This window comes from Carcharodon carcharias, chromosome 8 (assembly GCF_017639515.1).
Source record: "Carcharodon carcharias isolate sCarCar2 chromosome 8, sCarCar2.pri, whole genome shotgun sequence".
Lineage (NCBI taxonomy): Eukaryota > Metazoa > Chordata > Chondrichthyes > Lamniformes > Lamnidae > Carcharodon > Carcharodon carcharias.
The window spans coordinates 70,687,520-70,702,751 of NC_054474.1; the positions used below are offsets into that span (position 1 = coordinate 70,687,520).

Genomic DNA, 15,232 nt, shown 5'->3' on the forward strand with positions numbered 1-15,232 from the left:
CCAGTTATGCCTGGAATAAACATACCTAACAAATGAACAACTTGCATTTACATAGCATTAAAATGCTAAATGGTGATTCACAGAAAAAAAATAATTGTACTCCAAGCCGAAGACGGAGCTATTCAAAGATGTGATCAAAAGATTTATGCAAGGAAGCTGGTAAGTAAGTGAGTTTTAAAGAGGTCTTAAAAGAAGTGAGGAGGTGGAGAGAGGGTGTAGGAGAGATTTCAAGAACATAGGACCTAAGCAGCTGAAAGCAAGGTCATCAAAGGTGGGTGAAGGGATGGAGGGTGTGAAAAGATTTCAAAATAAATCAGAGTCATAGGAATAGAGATTTTAGAGTTGAGGGTGGTGAGGGGGAGGGGAGGGCTAAGAGTTGTTGGTGAATGGTGGTGATACAGTGATGGAAGAGATTACAGAAATGGGGCAAGAAGATCACAAAATTGAGAATTTTAATCTTGATCTAATGGAGGACTGGGAGACAATGCAAGTACAAGGGTGATGGATGGGAAGGACTTGGTGTGAGATATGATATGGGCAGTAGAAATTTAAATGGGCTAGTTAGTGAATGGCAAACACAGGATGCTGGCCAGAGGAAAAGAATGATCAAGTTTGGAAGTGACAAAAGCATGATCAAGAAGGCTTGGATTCTGAAGCTGGTAAATATATCTCTTGAGCTTTTTTTAGTGCATTCTTCTGGAGTTTGGAAAGCTGGTATTAATTGTGGACGTTTTGCATCTATTAAAGCACTGTAGTTAGACACTGAAAAAGATATTTTTTTACATACCCAATTGATGAGGACATATTTGGGCAGGCCAGAACCAGAGTCTTTGATGCTGCAGAATCCATACATCACACTTTGGTTGTCAAACTTTGTGGCAATTTCCTGCAGACCGCCAGCTGAAAATAAGGAAAGAAAGACTTGTCAGGGATATTAAGAGCATATAACAAATACTGTTCGTGTTTAAAAGTGCTAATTCACAGTGGCTTAATATGAACTTTTTCTAGTCACATATCCTTCCTTGGATTAACATGCCGTCAGCTTGAAACAAGGTGCATTAGAAAATAGGTAAAAATGTGCATGCTTAGTGTATGCACATTTGAGGAGTTAACCTGTCACTCCCCACATTCCTGTCCCAATTGATGGACTGGTCAGGTATAAAGCCAAAGTTGCCAAGAACTATCTGTGCAATTCAATTGCCAAATAATAAAAAACATTTAACAGGTAATGACACTTTGGCTGATGAAGGGCTTTATTCCTATCCAGAAAGCTGGAGTCTAAGGCTCAACATTGTTGGTTGATCAGATTTACCCACTTTAGTTGGACAAATTAGATTAGTACAAATCTCACTATAGCCACAATGTGTTCCAGTGAAGGCAAGGAGGCAAAAACGAACTGCCAACACAAAACATTTCAGCAAGGAGGTCGGTCAGGTGAAAAAAGCAGACATTACAGTACAAGGGATAAGTGGTCAGAGAAAGAGAGGGATGTTAATTGACAGTTTCTGAATAGTTCCTTTTTCTTGAAAACAGCATCTCTTTTAATGGTTACACCAGGCTCTCTATAAGTAAGTCACATCCCTTGTGATCAGGGAGTTTTAACAGACAGGGTTAACAAATACTCTATTTTGCAGTAACAATGTGAATTGGACTTTAATTTATTCGCACTGCATCTCTTCTCATTTCATAAGTAGAGCTAAGAACAAAACTGTCGCATATGCTCAAGGGTGGATGCCTAATAAGGGAGTGACTTTCTTTTCAAACTCCTTTTAAAAAGGACTAACAAACTGAAATGGGCTTGATGCAGACAAGAAAATAAAGATCTTATTGCTTCAAAAATGTTATTAGAACACACAATGAAGATAATTTCTAATTTCTGTCTCTGGTGTAATGTTTAGATTGCCTTTATTTGGTTTCAGAAACTGCACCTAGCTGCAAAAAAAACATCATGTTTTGTCTTGAAGCTGGCTTCTCAGCTGACTGTGCCAGCCAGCCTAAATAAAACACTTTCACAATGAGTTTCACTTGTTCAGATAGATCAAGCTCAATAGATCAAAGGGCTCTTTATTTCAAGCATTTAATTTATAAATCTAAAATGCATTTCCATATCAATAATACCAGAAATATTAGATCACACATTTAACAATACAAAATCTCAGAAATCCACATATAATAATGAGGTTACAGGACAAATTCAACCAACTAAGGACACAGGCAAATATTTAAAATGTTTTTGAATAATTTGATGATGGCTATTTGCATTTCAACCAGCCACAGTTTATTAGAACTCCACAGACCAACTTAAATTCAGATCAAAGGGAATTTCTTTAAGACATCCAATTGACACATACAGCTGGCCGATGCCATTTTGAACAGAACATCCATTGTTATCTAAAGCTAAATAAGCCTAATAAGACAAAATCTCCCAGTTTTGTCACAAGGGCCTATTCTCTCAGCATGTTACAATGTTTTGGAGGTGGGGGCTGGAAGTGGGAGGTTGGCAGGAAGGAGAGGGGCTGTGCTTGAAATAAAAGCTGAAGTCAGTGTGATCTGGTGTTTGACAACCTGCACTTTGACAGCAGATGGTGTTTCAGCCAAGATTACACTACTGTGAAACTCAGTTCAGGTTTACGTAGTAATACAAAAGAAAATCGTCAGATATTACTGTATTAAGTTACCAATATGCCAGAGTTAATTATTTTTATTATGACAAATACAAAAGTAATTGCATTTATATAGCATTCTTAACTTTAAAAAATGTCTCAAGGACCTATACAGAATGGAATTAGACAAAAATTGACACAGAGCCAATGAAGGAGATATTTGAAAGGGTGATTAAAATCCAACCAGCATCTCTGGGGTCAGCGAAGCTAAACCCATTTGAATAGGGCTGTGTGAGACTTCAACAAATTACAAGAAGACATTAATAAACTTGTAAAATGGGCATGCAAAATGCAAATGAATTTCAATATGGATAAATGTGAGATGGTACATTTTGCTAGGAGAAATATGGAGGACTCTTTGGAAAATAAGGGTAGAATTTAATTCAGGTGACAGGGGCTCATCTGCCGGCTGGGGAGCTGGTGAGAGCCCCTGATTGCCTCTGTTGGCAAAGGCCTGCCTTATTAAGTGCACATCAGTGTCTAGCTGAAGGCCTTCTTCAGGATTTAGGACCCTGGGCGCGGAAATCCCAGCCGAGCTGCCCGCTGATCAGAAGTTGGCAGTTCTCCATTGCCCATCAGCACCACTGGGAGCAGCAATAGCTGCCGGCAATGCACCCACCAGAGGCCTAGGATTGCCGAAGGACCCAGGCCACAGGTCAGTGAGGGCAGGAAGGGAATCGTGGGGAAGGGAATTGTGGGGAGGAGGTCACTGGAGGTGACCTTCTTTGGAGGTTTGGGGGGGGAGGCTAGGTGTCTCTCAGTGGGCCCCCCTTCCCAATCCCAATGCTGGGTCCTCGATCAGGGACTGAGTGCCTTTGAATGAGGGCCTCCCACTGCGAGCCTGAAAGCAAATCTGGCAGTGTTTGCTTTTTGGGCTTCCCGCATGGCAAGTCCCCTGGTTGAATACCAGCGGCAGCAAGATGAGGCCCTTAAGTGGGCATCATTAATTATTCACTTAGAGGCTTCAATTTGCGTCTGGGCAAGAAGGCCGTCCACAAGCCTTCTTGCCCTGGACTTAATCGGGCGAAGTCAAGAAGGCGGCAGGGCACCCAACCGCACTCTCCTGCCTCCAAACTCACTGCTGCGGGGTGGGTGGTGGTGGGGGGGTGGGGGGGGGGGGGAATTAAATTTTGACGCAAGAGTCTAAAAGCTCAAAGGCCTGCACGTAAATAGCCTCTTTCACAACCTCAGCACTGGCTAAAGTTGTGGATTCAAGTCCCCTATTCCTCCCTCGTCACTCCCTTCAGGACTTGAGCACAAATACAAGGCTAACAGTTCAGTGCAATAGTGAGGAAGTGCTACACTGCTGGAGGTGCCTTCTTTATTCTTCACAGTTGGGCATAAAAGATCCCATGACACTATTTTGAAGAAAAGCAGGGGAGTTATCCCTGGTTTCCTGGCCAATAGTTATCCCTCAATGAACATTGCAAAACAGATCAATGTCAGATTGCTGTTTCTGGGAGCTTGTGTGCTAATTGGCTGCCACGTTTCTTAAAATACAAAGGTGACTACGTTTCAAAAGTACTTCATTGAGAGCAAAGCACTTTAGAATGTCCTATGGTCATGAAAAGTGCTATATAAACACAAGTCTTTTTTGAAGTGTACACACTGTAATAAAATAGGAAACAAATAGACTAGACGTGCAAAGAGATCTAGGGAAACTTGGAAAATAAGACTAATTAAAGTGGGATTTGTTAATAAGGATATTCACACCCTAAGCCTAATATTTTTAAATAGATTTTACAGCAACAGACCAGTCAGCCCAGCAGATTTATGTTGGCGCTTATGCTCCACGCAAGAGACATGTGCAACATTGCCAATGTTTCAACCATTCAATGTGGCAGGAAATTCCACATTCTCAGCATTGCGTAAAGAAGTTTCTGCTGAAGCCTTATTGAATTTGTTAGTGACTATCTTATATTTATGACCATAATTTTAGACTTCCAATCTTCTTTACATCCACCCTACCAAATTCCTTCATAATTTTGAAGACCTTTATCAGGTCACCTGTTAGTCTTTGCTGGAGAAAAGAACCCTATCTTGTTTAGTCTTTCTTGGAAATTGTACCCTCTTAGTTCTGGTGTCTTTTCTGAATTTTCTCCAGTGCTTCTGAATTTTTTTGTAATTTGAAGAGCAGCATTGTGCCAATCTTTTTTCATCATCCCTCTTTGCTTCTCATATATGCTTTTTCACATCCCTTCTGAACCTTCTGTATTCAGGTTGGTTCTCATTTGCATTTGTTACCTGATACCTGTTGTAAGCACACTTTTTCTTCTTTAACTTAACCTCCATCTCCTTTGTCATCCAGGGAGCTCTAGATTTGTTTATCCTACCCTTTCCTTTTGAGGGAACATGGACAGTGCCCAAACCATCTCCTCTTTGAAGGTAGCCCATTGTTCAGCTACTGTTTTTCCCATCACCCTTTGGTTCCAGTCTATCTGGCCCAGCTCAGTTCTTGCCCCATTGAAGTCTGCTCTCTGCCAGCTGATTATTCGTACTCTGGATTAACCAATGTCATTTTCCACAGTAATCCTAAAACTTATGATACAATGATCACTGTCCCCTAAATGTTCCCCCACTGTTACTAGGGGCAGGATCTTTAGGTCAGCGAGTGGGGGGGGGGCGGGGCCTACTCGCGGAACTCTTGATGTCACCCCGCATCATTTCCATTTTCAGCCGAATCAGCTGTGCACCTGCCAACATGTCAACAGCCTATTGAGGCCATTTAAAAAATACTTAATGTAATTAGTGGACCTGCCTATCTAACCTTAAGGTTGGTGGGCAGGCCGGGAACCCTGGCGGGCTTAAGAAAAAGCAGGAAACCTTATCCACAGGCAGGATGAGGATTCATGAGGGCTTTTAAATATTTAATAAAGGTTTCACTGAAAGTGATGGACATGTCCCAACTGATGTGACAGTGTCACATGAGGGGACATGTCAGGGAATTTTTTTTTTGTCTCTTTAACATTTTTAAATTTGGAGCTGATCTCCCTGAGGCAGCACTTAGCCTCAGGGAGATCAGTGCATTTTATTCACGCATGCGTGAGAGCGCACTCTCGGCTGAGAGAATCCTCCCCCCACCCGTCTGCACAGGGAGTGCATAGCACTTCCTGGTGGACGTCAAGCTGGGTGGGCCTTAATTGGCCCCCCCACCACGTAAAATGCCGGTGCACCCTGACTGGTGGTACCGATCGGAGGCGCGCCTGCCCGTGCCCGCTCCTGCACTTCCCCCTCAACGGAGGGGAAAATTCTTCCCTTGATCTACTTGGCCCACCTAATTCCCAAGAACCAGGTCTAGCAGTGCCTCCTTTCTTGTTGGACTGGACACATGCTGCTTTAGGAAATTCTCCTGAACACAATCTAGGAACGCTTGTCCCCCTCTGCCTCTTACACTACCACTATCCCTGTCTATATAGGGTAATTAAAGTCCCCAATTATAACTAATCTATGATGTTTACACCTCTTTGAAATTTCCTTGCAGATTTGTTCCTCCATATCCTTCCCACTTGCTGGCAGTCTATATATTATATCGAGCAATGTAATTGTACTCTTCTTATTCCTTAGCTCCAACCAAATCGATTCTGTCCTGAATCCTCTGACACATCCTCTTTCTCCACTACTGTAATACTCACCAAACCAAAAACACCACCCCTCCTTCTTTTTTCCCTTTCCTATCTTTTCTGAACACCTTGTAACCAAGAATATTTAACACGCAGATCTTCCCTTCCTTAAGCCAGGTCTCCGTTTTTGCCACAACATCATAATCCCACAAGGCAATCTGTGTCTGTAACTCCCCAATTTTATTAGCTATACTCCGTGCATTCACATACATGCAGTGTAACCCTGATTTAGACTTCATTACTTGCTCCCTTACTCCAACTCCATTTATTAACTCCCTATTCTCTATTTTAGTGCTATCTGCCTCTCCCAGCATTCTGTGCACCCTGGTGTTACTTTCTAATGTTCTCTCCTGGTTCCCACACCCGTGCTGAGTTAGTTTAAACCCTCCCCAACAGCACGAGCAAAACGACCCACAAGGAACTCAGTCCTGGCTCTGTTCAGATGCAACCCGTCTGGCTTGTACAGCTGCCTTCTCTGCCAGAGCCAGTCCCAGTGTCACAGGAATCTAAAGCCCTCCCTCAAACACCATCTTTCCAGCCACGCATTCATCTGACTTATCTTGCTATTTCTGTACTCACTTGCACGTGGCACTGGGAGTAAACCAAAGGTTACTACTTCAGAGGTCCTGCTTGCTAATTTTCTACCTAGTTCCCTAAATTATAGGACCACACCCCCCTTCCTACCTATGTCAATAGTACCAATGTGGACCATGGCCTTTAGCTGTTTGCTTTCTCCTAAAAGAATGTCCTGCAGCCGTTCTGTGACATCCTTGACCCTAGCACCAGTGAGGCAACAAATCATCCTGGAGTTACATTGACAGTCGCAGAAATGCCTGCTGGCTCCCCTAACTAAAGAAACCCCTAACAGTACTGCCTTCCGCTCTTCTTCCTCTCCTCCTGTACAGCTGGGCCACCTGCGGTACCACCGGCTTAGCTCTTGCTGCACTCCTCCAAGGATCCATCGTCTTCACTGATATCTAGAATGGAAAACTGGTTAGTGAGAGGGACGTCTGGGGACTCCTGCACTACCTGCCTGGCAGGCACCCATTCGCTATCTGCCTGCTTGCCCCTAACTTGTGGTGTGACCATCTCTCTGAATGTACTATCCACTTAGTTCTTTGCCTCACTGATGCACCTCAGCGACTCCAGCCGCTGCTCAAGCTCTGAAATGCAGAACTCAAGTTTGTGCAACAGTGACACTTCCTGCACATGGGCTCGTCTGGGCCATGAGAAGTGTCCACGACTCCCCACGTGCCACAGGATGGACATTCCGCTTGGCTGAGCTGTCCTTCCATGCCTTAACCAGATCTCTTTGTATTCCTATGCCATTTAAATTCTTATTTTCCAAGGAATAAGTGGCATCCATATTCCTCCTATAAAAGTGTGCCCTTGCACATATCCAAATTTAAATTCATTGGCCATTTACAAGCCCATTCTGTAAGTTTAACATCTTTTATTTTGCTGCAATCTTCCTCTGTATTAACTATACTTCCTGATGTGGTGCAATCCACAAAATTTTGAGACAGTACTTCTGATTCACAAGTCTAAGGCTGGGATTTTTCTGGCCCTGTCATGGCAGGACCCGCCACGGGAAATCCAGTGGCTCAGCCAAAAGCTCATTGACTTTCGGCGGGACAGGATGATCTTTACTTAAATAGTAAACAACTGTGGTCCCTGCACTGATACCACCTTTTCTGAATAACTACCTTTAACCTCTACTCTCCGACTTCTGTTTTGTAGCCGGTTTGCTATTCATTCTGCTACTTGACCCCTGACCCCCAGTTAGTCATGAGTTCACCTCATTAAAGGTGGTTTGAAAGGCCATACATATTACATCTCCCGCATTACAATTGCCTACTCCTACTGTTCCTTCTTCAAAGAAATCAATACATTCGGCCAAACATGACCTTCCCTCCTAAAATCTGTGCTAATTATTCTTTATTATATTCTCAATTTCTAGGGGGAGAATTCTCTCCCTGTCGGGCAGGCGGTTTGGGAGTGGGCGGGTGCGTAGCCAATCGCCGTCCGCAATTGGCTGCGCACCGCCATTTTGCGTGCGTGGGCCAGTTAAGGCCCGCCCAGCATGACACGCATCCGGAAGCACTTAGCACTACTTGTGCGGGCGGGGGGAGGCAGGAGAGTCGGGGCCTGCACTCTTTCACGCGTGCACACAAAAGAGTGCAGAAATCTCCCTGAGGCACGGAGCTACCTCAAGGAGGTTACTTTTGATTATGAAGAAAAGAATTTAAAAAAATTTTCAGACAGGTCCCCTCATTAGACTTATAAAGCCTTCATGAGACTTCATTCCACCCATGGATGAGGTTCCATGAAGAATGCGAAGGCTGCCTGGACTCTTTGCCTGCCCTTAAGGTTGGACGGGCAGCCCAGACAAGTACCTCAGTTAGTTTAATAATAGTCTTAATAGGCCTTTGACAGTTCAGCGGACATGCAGCCAACTCTGGTGCTGAAGATCGGAATGACATGCGGTGACGTCGGGACACACGCCTGACATCACCACACGTCATTTTACACATCACCATGTGGGGCCCGCCCCACGTGCCAAACGGAAGACTCAGGCATAGATGTTTTTTCTATTATATCTTTGATGTTAAGATTTCAATATCTTTCCTGGTGTAATATGTGATCCAGCTTTCCACCTTTTGAGCTTATCACTCCATAACTGTTAGATCATAAGATTCTGCCCTTTTCACTTTGTTCAACTTCTAATTGTACTTATTCCACTTGCAGAGGTTCCCCTTTCTGTCTCCTCCTCTGCAACTCCTGCTCACCTTGCAGAGCAAGTGGCATATTGCAACTACTGCCCCCCCATACCTATGAAAGACAATTAATTTCCTGCCTTCCTGTGGCAACTCAGCACAGAGCTTCCACCAATTTTGGTCTGAGCACAAATAAGTAAAAAGTACTTTGTTGAGTGACCCTTTAAAAAACCCCATCATGCTCACCAATGCTTGTTGTTTCAGGAATAAATATAGAAGCTATTCCCTGTACATTTGTTGACCAATTTTGATATCCAGACATTTTATTAATCTGTTGACGTCAGTAACTTCATGATCACGCAGGTTCAGCAACTTCGGTGCATGCAGGGGATGTACCTATGGAAACCACTCCAGTAGCTTCACACACTACAATTCTGCGGGCGGGACTGTTGAGTGTCACTAGAAGTAGTGCTATGCAAATGAATTTTACACCCAAGTAGTCTAGCTGTAATTGCAAGTTGCACCAATTTGAAAATCTCAGTGGTATCCACTGTTTTGATGTAATGCCCATCATCACTGAATCCTTCTCCCTGCTGATTTAACCCCATCCATCAAAAAGGCATCAGTTGTTGATTCTGTTTTCTGCCTTTACAGTGTGTGAACCACCTTGTGCCTTGCAAAAAGCCTGTATTTTTACTTTTGTGAAGGGCCCTTTAAACCCAAAGTGAAATTAAGTTAAAATGATTCCTGGCAATGTTGAGAGTACTTCTGAGAAGTGCTCATGTGATCTAAGTTCTAGGAAAATGAGAGTTAGGTGAAGCAAAAGTTAAGTAGACAGGTAACTGAACATCGAATTACAGTGGAGTTCTCTAGCTGGGAATAGAACATAGCTACAGAACAGATCTCCTGATAAAGAAGCAGGGAGTTTTCTGAGAATAGGACAAGGACCGTAAAGCTGTGGGTGTAAGGCAGCTGAGATGGGAAGTCATGGCACAGCTAGCGAAGGAGACCAAAAAGGATTCTAGGAGCAGAGCAGTATCGGTTGGGATGGACATGCCTTTTGGGGGCCTGTGAAATCGGATGTTGTGAGTCTGTTGTCTGAAGGAGCCTGGGCTCTACCTCCTGTATTAGTAAAGGAACTAAAGCTCCACCTGTGAAATACAGGATTCAGTAGCTGAGTTTAATGTCATATATTCTGAGGAGGGAGTATTTGTAGTTTTGTACATGTATCTTTGTTGTATCACAATTTAAAGTGAAATTTACCTTTTTATTTGAAGTATCATTTGCTTGTTAATTAATGCTTGATTTATATGGATTTGGGTTTATTTTGTTACAGTAAAGGTTTTATAAAGTGAACTTTTTTCTGTTGGCGTTGAGGGAATTCCTTTCTTTTGAAAAGTTATTGGTTCCAATGGGGATCATAACAAGTGGTTTGCAGTATAGATATATTAGGATTTAACAATTAGTTGAACATACAAAAGAAGTCAAATAATAACATCTAAGATACTAATTGGTACTCCAGTATTTCAACATCATTGAATGCGTCCAAATAACAGCATTAGAAATATGACACAATTAAAACTTGTAAAAATCAAAGCACTGTTACATTGATACTGCACTTATTTTTATGAGTAAGGTTACAATGCCAATCATATTTTAGTGAGAGGTTACTGCAAGACTGCTGATAGCAATAAAGTAGCCTAAAAAACCAGAAGCGGATGTTCGGAGATGATACTGTTATGCTTTGGGCTTTTACTTACTTTTGTGTTTCTCATGCTACACATTAAAGACTGTGCCAATAAGCAAGTCCTTAGTTCCTAAAAACCCGAGTGTGTGTAAAATGCAAAATGCATGGTAGTGGATTGGCTCCCCATTATATGTTCCACTGAATTTCCTTTTCCATCAAATTCATGTTTTGTGGCACTATCAAAGTTGAGTTTTATCTCCAAATATCTGGCAATGCAACTTTGTCATTGTAGTTAGCTAACTGGATAAGACATAAGCCCTCATGTTCTCTGACACTTTGGAAAGCAGAAAATAAATGTCTTTTCAGGTTGTGGTACATGCTATAAACTTTGGAACAAATTTATTAAAAGTAATGAGTAAAAAGTAGCAATTGATAATAAGCAGTGTAATAATCTACCAATTTTATTGAACTTTTAGCTCATGCTCCCTGCTCAAATACAAGAACAAAATGCAACACTTAGCTAATTTTAAAAGGACAAGTAGTAATAATGTAATACTGATCTGTGGGCACTCATGACAATTTGTGGAGCTCCACAAGATGATCCGTCACACTGGCGATGGGCCATGAGCTGGAAAGTAACTTGTTTTCGGCTGAAACGGACACAATGAGCCAAGTGGCTTCCTTTTGTATCATAAATTTTCTACGTTTCTATAGGTTGTGGAACACTGATAAAAGTCAGAGCCTTGGTTTGGTAGTAGTACTCCACTCTTCGTCAGAAGGTTATGGGTTCAAGTTCCACTCTAGAGATTTGAGCACATTATTCAGGCTCTTATGTCCTTGCAGTATTGAGGGAGTACTGAATTGTCAGAGGCACCATCTTTTGAATGGGAGACTAAACCAAAACTCCTGTGGCTGAAAAAGATCCCATGGCACTATTACAGAAAGAGCAGGGAAATTCTTCTAGTGTCCTGGCCAACATTTATTCCTCAGTCAACACTACTAAAACTGATCATATTGTCACTTAACTCAATTGCTGTTTACAAATTGGCTGTACTTTCCCCTACATTACAACAATATTTTATTTGTTGTGCAGCACTATTTCCAGAGGAAAAGGAACCATATATGGATCTTTCAAAATTGAATGAGGTGGGTCAGCTTCCACAGATACTAAAACAGAAGAGACGCTTTTTGCCCAAGGGCTATACATGTACCCATTGTAGTTCAAAACTGGGATATAGAGAGACAGATGGTGCTTTTCACAGTTCACTCAAGTTAATGCAACTGGACTTCCCCCAGGTGCAGGACCTCCATTGATTGGCATGTGTTATCTAGCAATTAATCTTAAATTGATCAATATTGTACAAAGTCAGCAGTCAGGTGCACCATCTGTGGAAATCTATTTCCAATTAGATCTGCAGGATATGAATTATACCCAGTTGAATAATGGATTTTCAGCAAGACAGATTTAAAGAAACCAGCAGACAAACAAATATAGACTTTCTAAGATGTAATGAAAGTCATCACAAATATGTCCCGACCAACTCTAGATTGTGCACCCAAGTTGCTAAAATACCAACACCAGGTGGCAGGGAGATCATTTGTTTACGCATTTGAATGGAACACTAATTTAAAAGAATAGGCCTACAACTTCCAGGACCCCATAACCCTGCATCCCCACCACACCCACAACTTCCAAATATGGGCAATTCAATATCAGGGTGTAAAATAGCAGTTACAGCTAGAAGATCCGGAATGGGTACTCTGTTACCAACATCTAGAAAATTGTCCTAACTACTTAGAAACATCAGAGACATACATTTTCACACCGCTTCTTCTGGTGAGTGTTGCGATGGCAGTAGGCTGAGCAGGGCCGTTCAGACTTCCCTTTCCTCAGCTGTAGATTCCAGCTCCTCCTGCAGGATTCCCAGACACTCCTAGGCCAGCCACTAATCCCTCCAGCATGTCCTGGGCCGGCTTCAAGATCTCCATCCAGTGGGCCGTGCCCGGTACAATTCCAGCAGGAGCCCACCACCACCTCAACTGGCCCCTCTCAATCCGTAGGAGCAGCGACTCTACTCCGAGGCTCTCTTGGATTGCCAAACTCCTCAACCTGTGCCAGACAGTACACCCAGCAACCCTGCAGAGAAACCTTATTTCCCACAATTTTATCTCTTTGGTCATTGCCCACAGTCATGACCATAGGTGAGGATGGGGATGTAGATCGACTGGTAAACCAAGAGCTTTGTCCAAAATTCACCACCTTCACCACCACGGACTGGTAGAATGCCACAAACTGCACTTGCTGTACCAATCTGCTGGTCAAACTCGCAATCCCCCGCCATCAATCTTGAACAAGATCCCGAGATACTTGAACTCCTCCACTAAGGGCAGCTGTTTCCCCCTCACCTGGAGAGAGCAACCCACTTTTTTCCAGGAGAGAATCATGACCTCAAATTTGGAGGTGATGATCTGCATCCAAGCTGCATCACACTTGGCAGTGAAACGTTTGAGTGCGCACTGGAAGTTGCAGTCGGATGAGCAAGAAGCACAACATCATCTGCAAATAGCAGAGATGCCACCCTCAAGCCCCCAAACTGGATTCTCTCCATACCTCAGCTGCACCTTGATATCCTGTCCATGAAAATCACGAACAGGAGTGGAGACAAGACGCACCCATGGCAGAGTCCAACTCCCACCTTGAACGAATTCGACTTAACACCAAGAATGCGGACACCACCCTCGCTCCGTAAATAGAGGGACTTTATAGTACGCAGAAACAGCGTTGGCACCTCATATCCCCACAGCACCTCCCACAAAATATCCCGGTTGCATGCCTTCTCCAGGTCTACGAAACAGGTAGACCAGATTAGCGAACTCCCATGAGCCCTCAATTTATCCATGAGAGGGCAAAGAGTTGGTCCACTGTTCCACGACCAGGGCAGAATCCACATTGTTCCTCCTGAATCTGAGGTTTGACTAATGGAAGAAGTCTCCTCCCCAACACTCTGACATAGGTTTTCCTGGGGAGGCTGAGGAGTGTGATCCCTCTATAATTGGAACACACCCTCTGGTCCCCTTTCTTAAAGATGGGGACCACCACCCCAATTTGCTTCTTCAGCTCTCATGAAGAAGATAACATGGACTTGAAACATTAACTCTGTTTCTCTCCACAGATGCTACCAGACTTGCTGAGTTTTTCCAGCATTCTCTGTTTTCATTGCCTCTTTCTCCTGTTTTGCTGTTCATCTACACTAGCCATACCAGTACCATCAAAGTTCCTCTCTCCGAATTCTCTACTAAACAGAATCAATGGCACCGGCCTGCTACCGGGCTTCGCAATTTTTAAATGTGCGAAAGTAGCCACGCACCTCATGATTTCATCTCTACTCATATTTGTGGGACCCCTCCATGCTCAAAAGAAGAATCTTCCAGCTTTGTATTTTTTTTTTCAGTTTGATGCTATAGCACCAGAAATGATACTACAAAGTATCTGAAGTGATAAGATCCAGAACTAGCCTGCAGGCCAATTCAACTCAGTATAGGAGAATCAATTATTTTTTATCACATAATTCCAATCTCTAGATGTTACATTATAGAATTACCTAGAAATTGTAACACAGAAGCAGGTTGTTCAGCCTAACCAGTCTGTGTTTGTCTTGTATCTCCATTTGAGCAATTGTCTCATTCCCGCAATCCTACCTATTATTCAACAATCTATCAAACCTATTCTTAAATGCCAACATGGTCTCTGCTTTAATCATTGTCATGCAGTGGATTCCACAGCTAAACGTTTCTCCTGCTCTTAGTAGGACTTGGACGAAAGTCAGATAATAAAGAAAATTAAAATTAATAACATCCTCCAAAGGTCAGGATAGAAACAAGTATGATGAAATGTCTAAAAATAAAAAAGAAATAGGGCACAGAGCATCAATTCCCAGCCTCACTTAGTCATGGCATACTGGGTTGTATCTCCCATTCCATTCATCTACCAATCTTGGCAACTGGACTGTTTCAAAATATAGCCTTATTATCACTATCTGCCCTGGCAAACTGCACTATATGTAGACAATGCTGTAAAATAAGTTGAAGGAGTTCTCACATCCCCACCTCCAATGCTTGAACTGCAGAAGCCTTATATAACCTTGTTCCACCTTGACAGAAAAAAAGTAAGGCCTGAATTTTCACAGTGACAGAGAGGATCTCCAGCTCACACAAAATGGCACTGGCTCCCCAATCCTGGAAGTCCCACCCCTAAACCCAGCACCAACTATTTTCAGGGGGTGGGGGAGAGGAATGGGGACAGGTTGTAGTTTGCACATCCGGGATTAACAGAAGCAGTTGCACATTGAAACAGATCCAATTTTTGATAGTGGGATGTCCAAAATATGACTCATGGACTTTAAACCTTTGAGGAAAAGGTCTAAAGCTGCCAACGTTATTTGAAATGGTACCCCTAGGTCCAGAGACTCTATACTCCCGACTTGGGAGTGAAAATCCATGCCAAAGACTTCTAACCATCTAATGGCATTGCAAAACATTGAACAT

At 42.9% G+C, this 15,232-nt stretch overlaps 1 protein-coding gene across 2 annotated transcripts in view; it reads right to left on the minus strand.

Moving 5' to 3' along the window:
- dbn1 (drebrin 1) overlaps window positions 1-15,232 on the minus strand; it is a 198,642-nt gene that overhangs the window by 47,562 nt on the left and 135,848 nt on the right. For both annotated transcript variants that reach the window (XM_041193776.1, XM_041193775.1), the window contains one exon: window positions 788-900. In XM_041193776.1, the coding sequence (XP_041049710.1) occupies window positions 788-900 (113 nt within the window). The remainder of the gene's footprint in view (window positions 1-787; window positions 901-15,232) is intronic.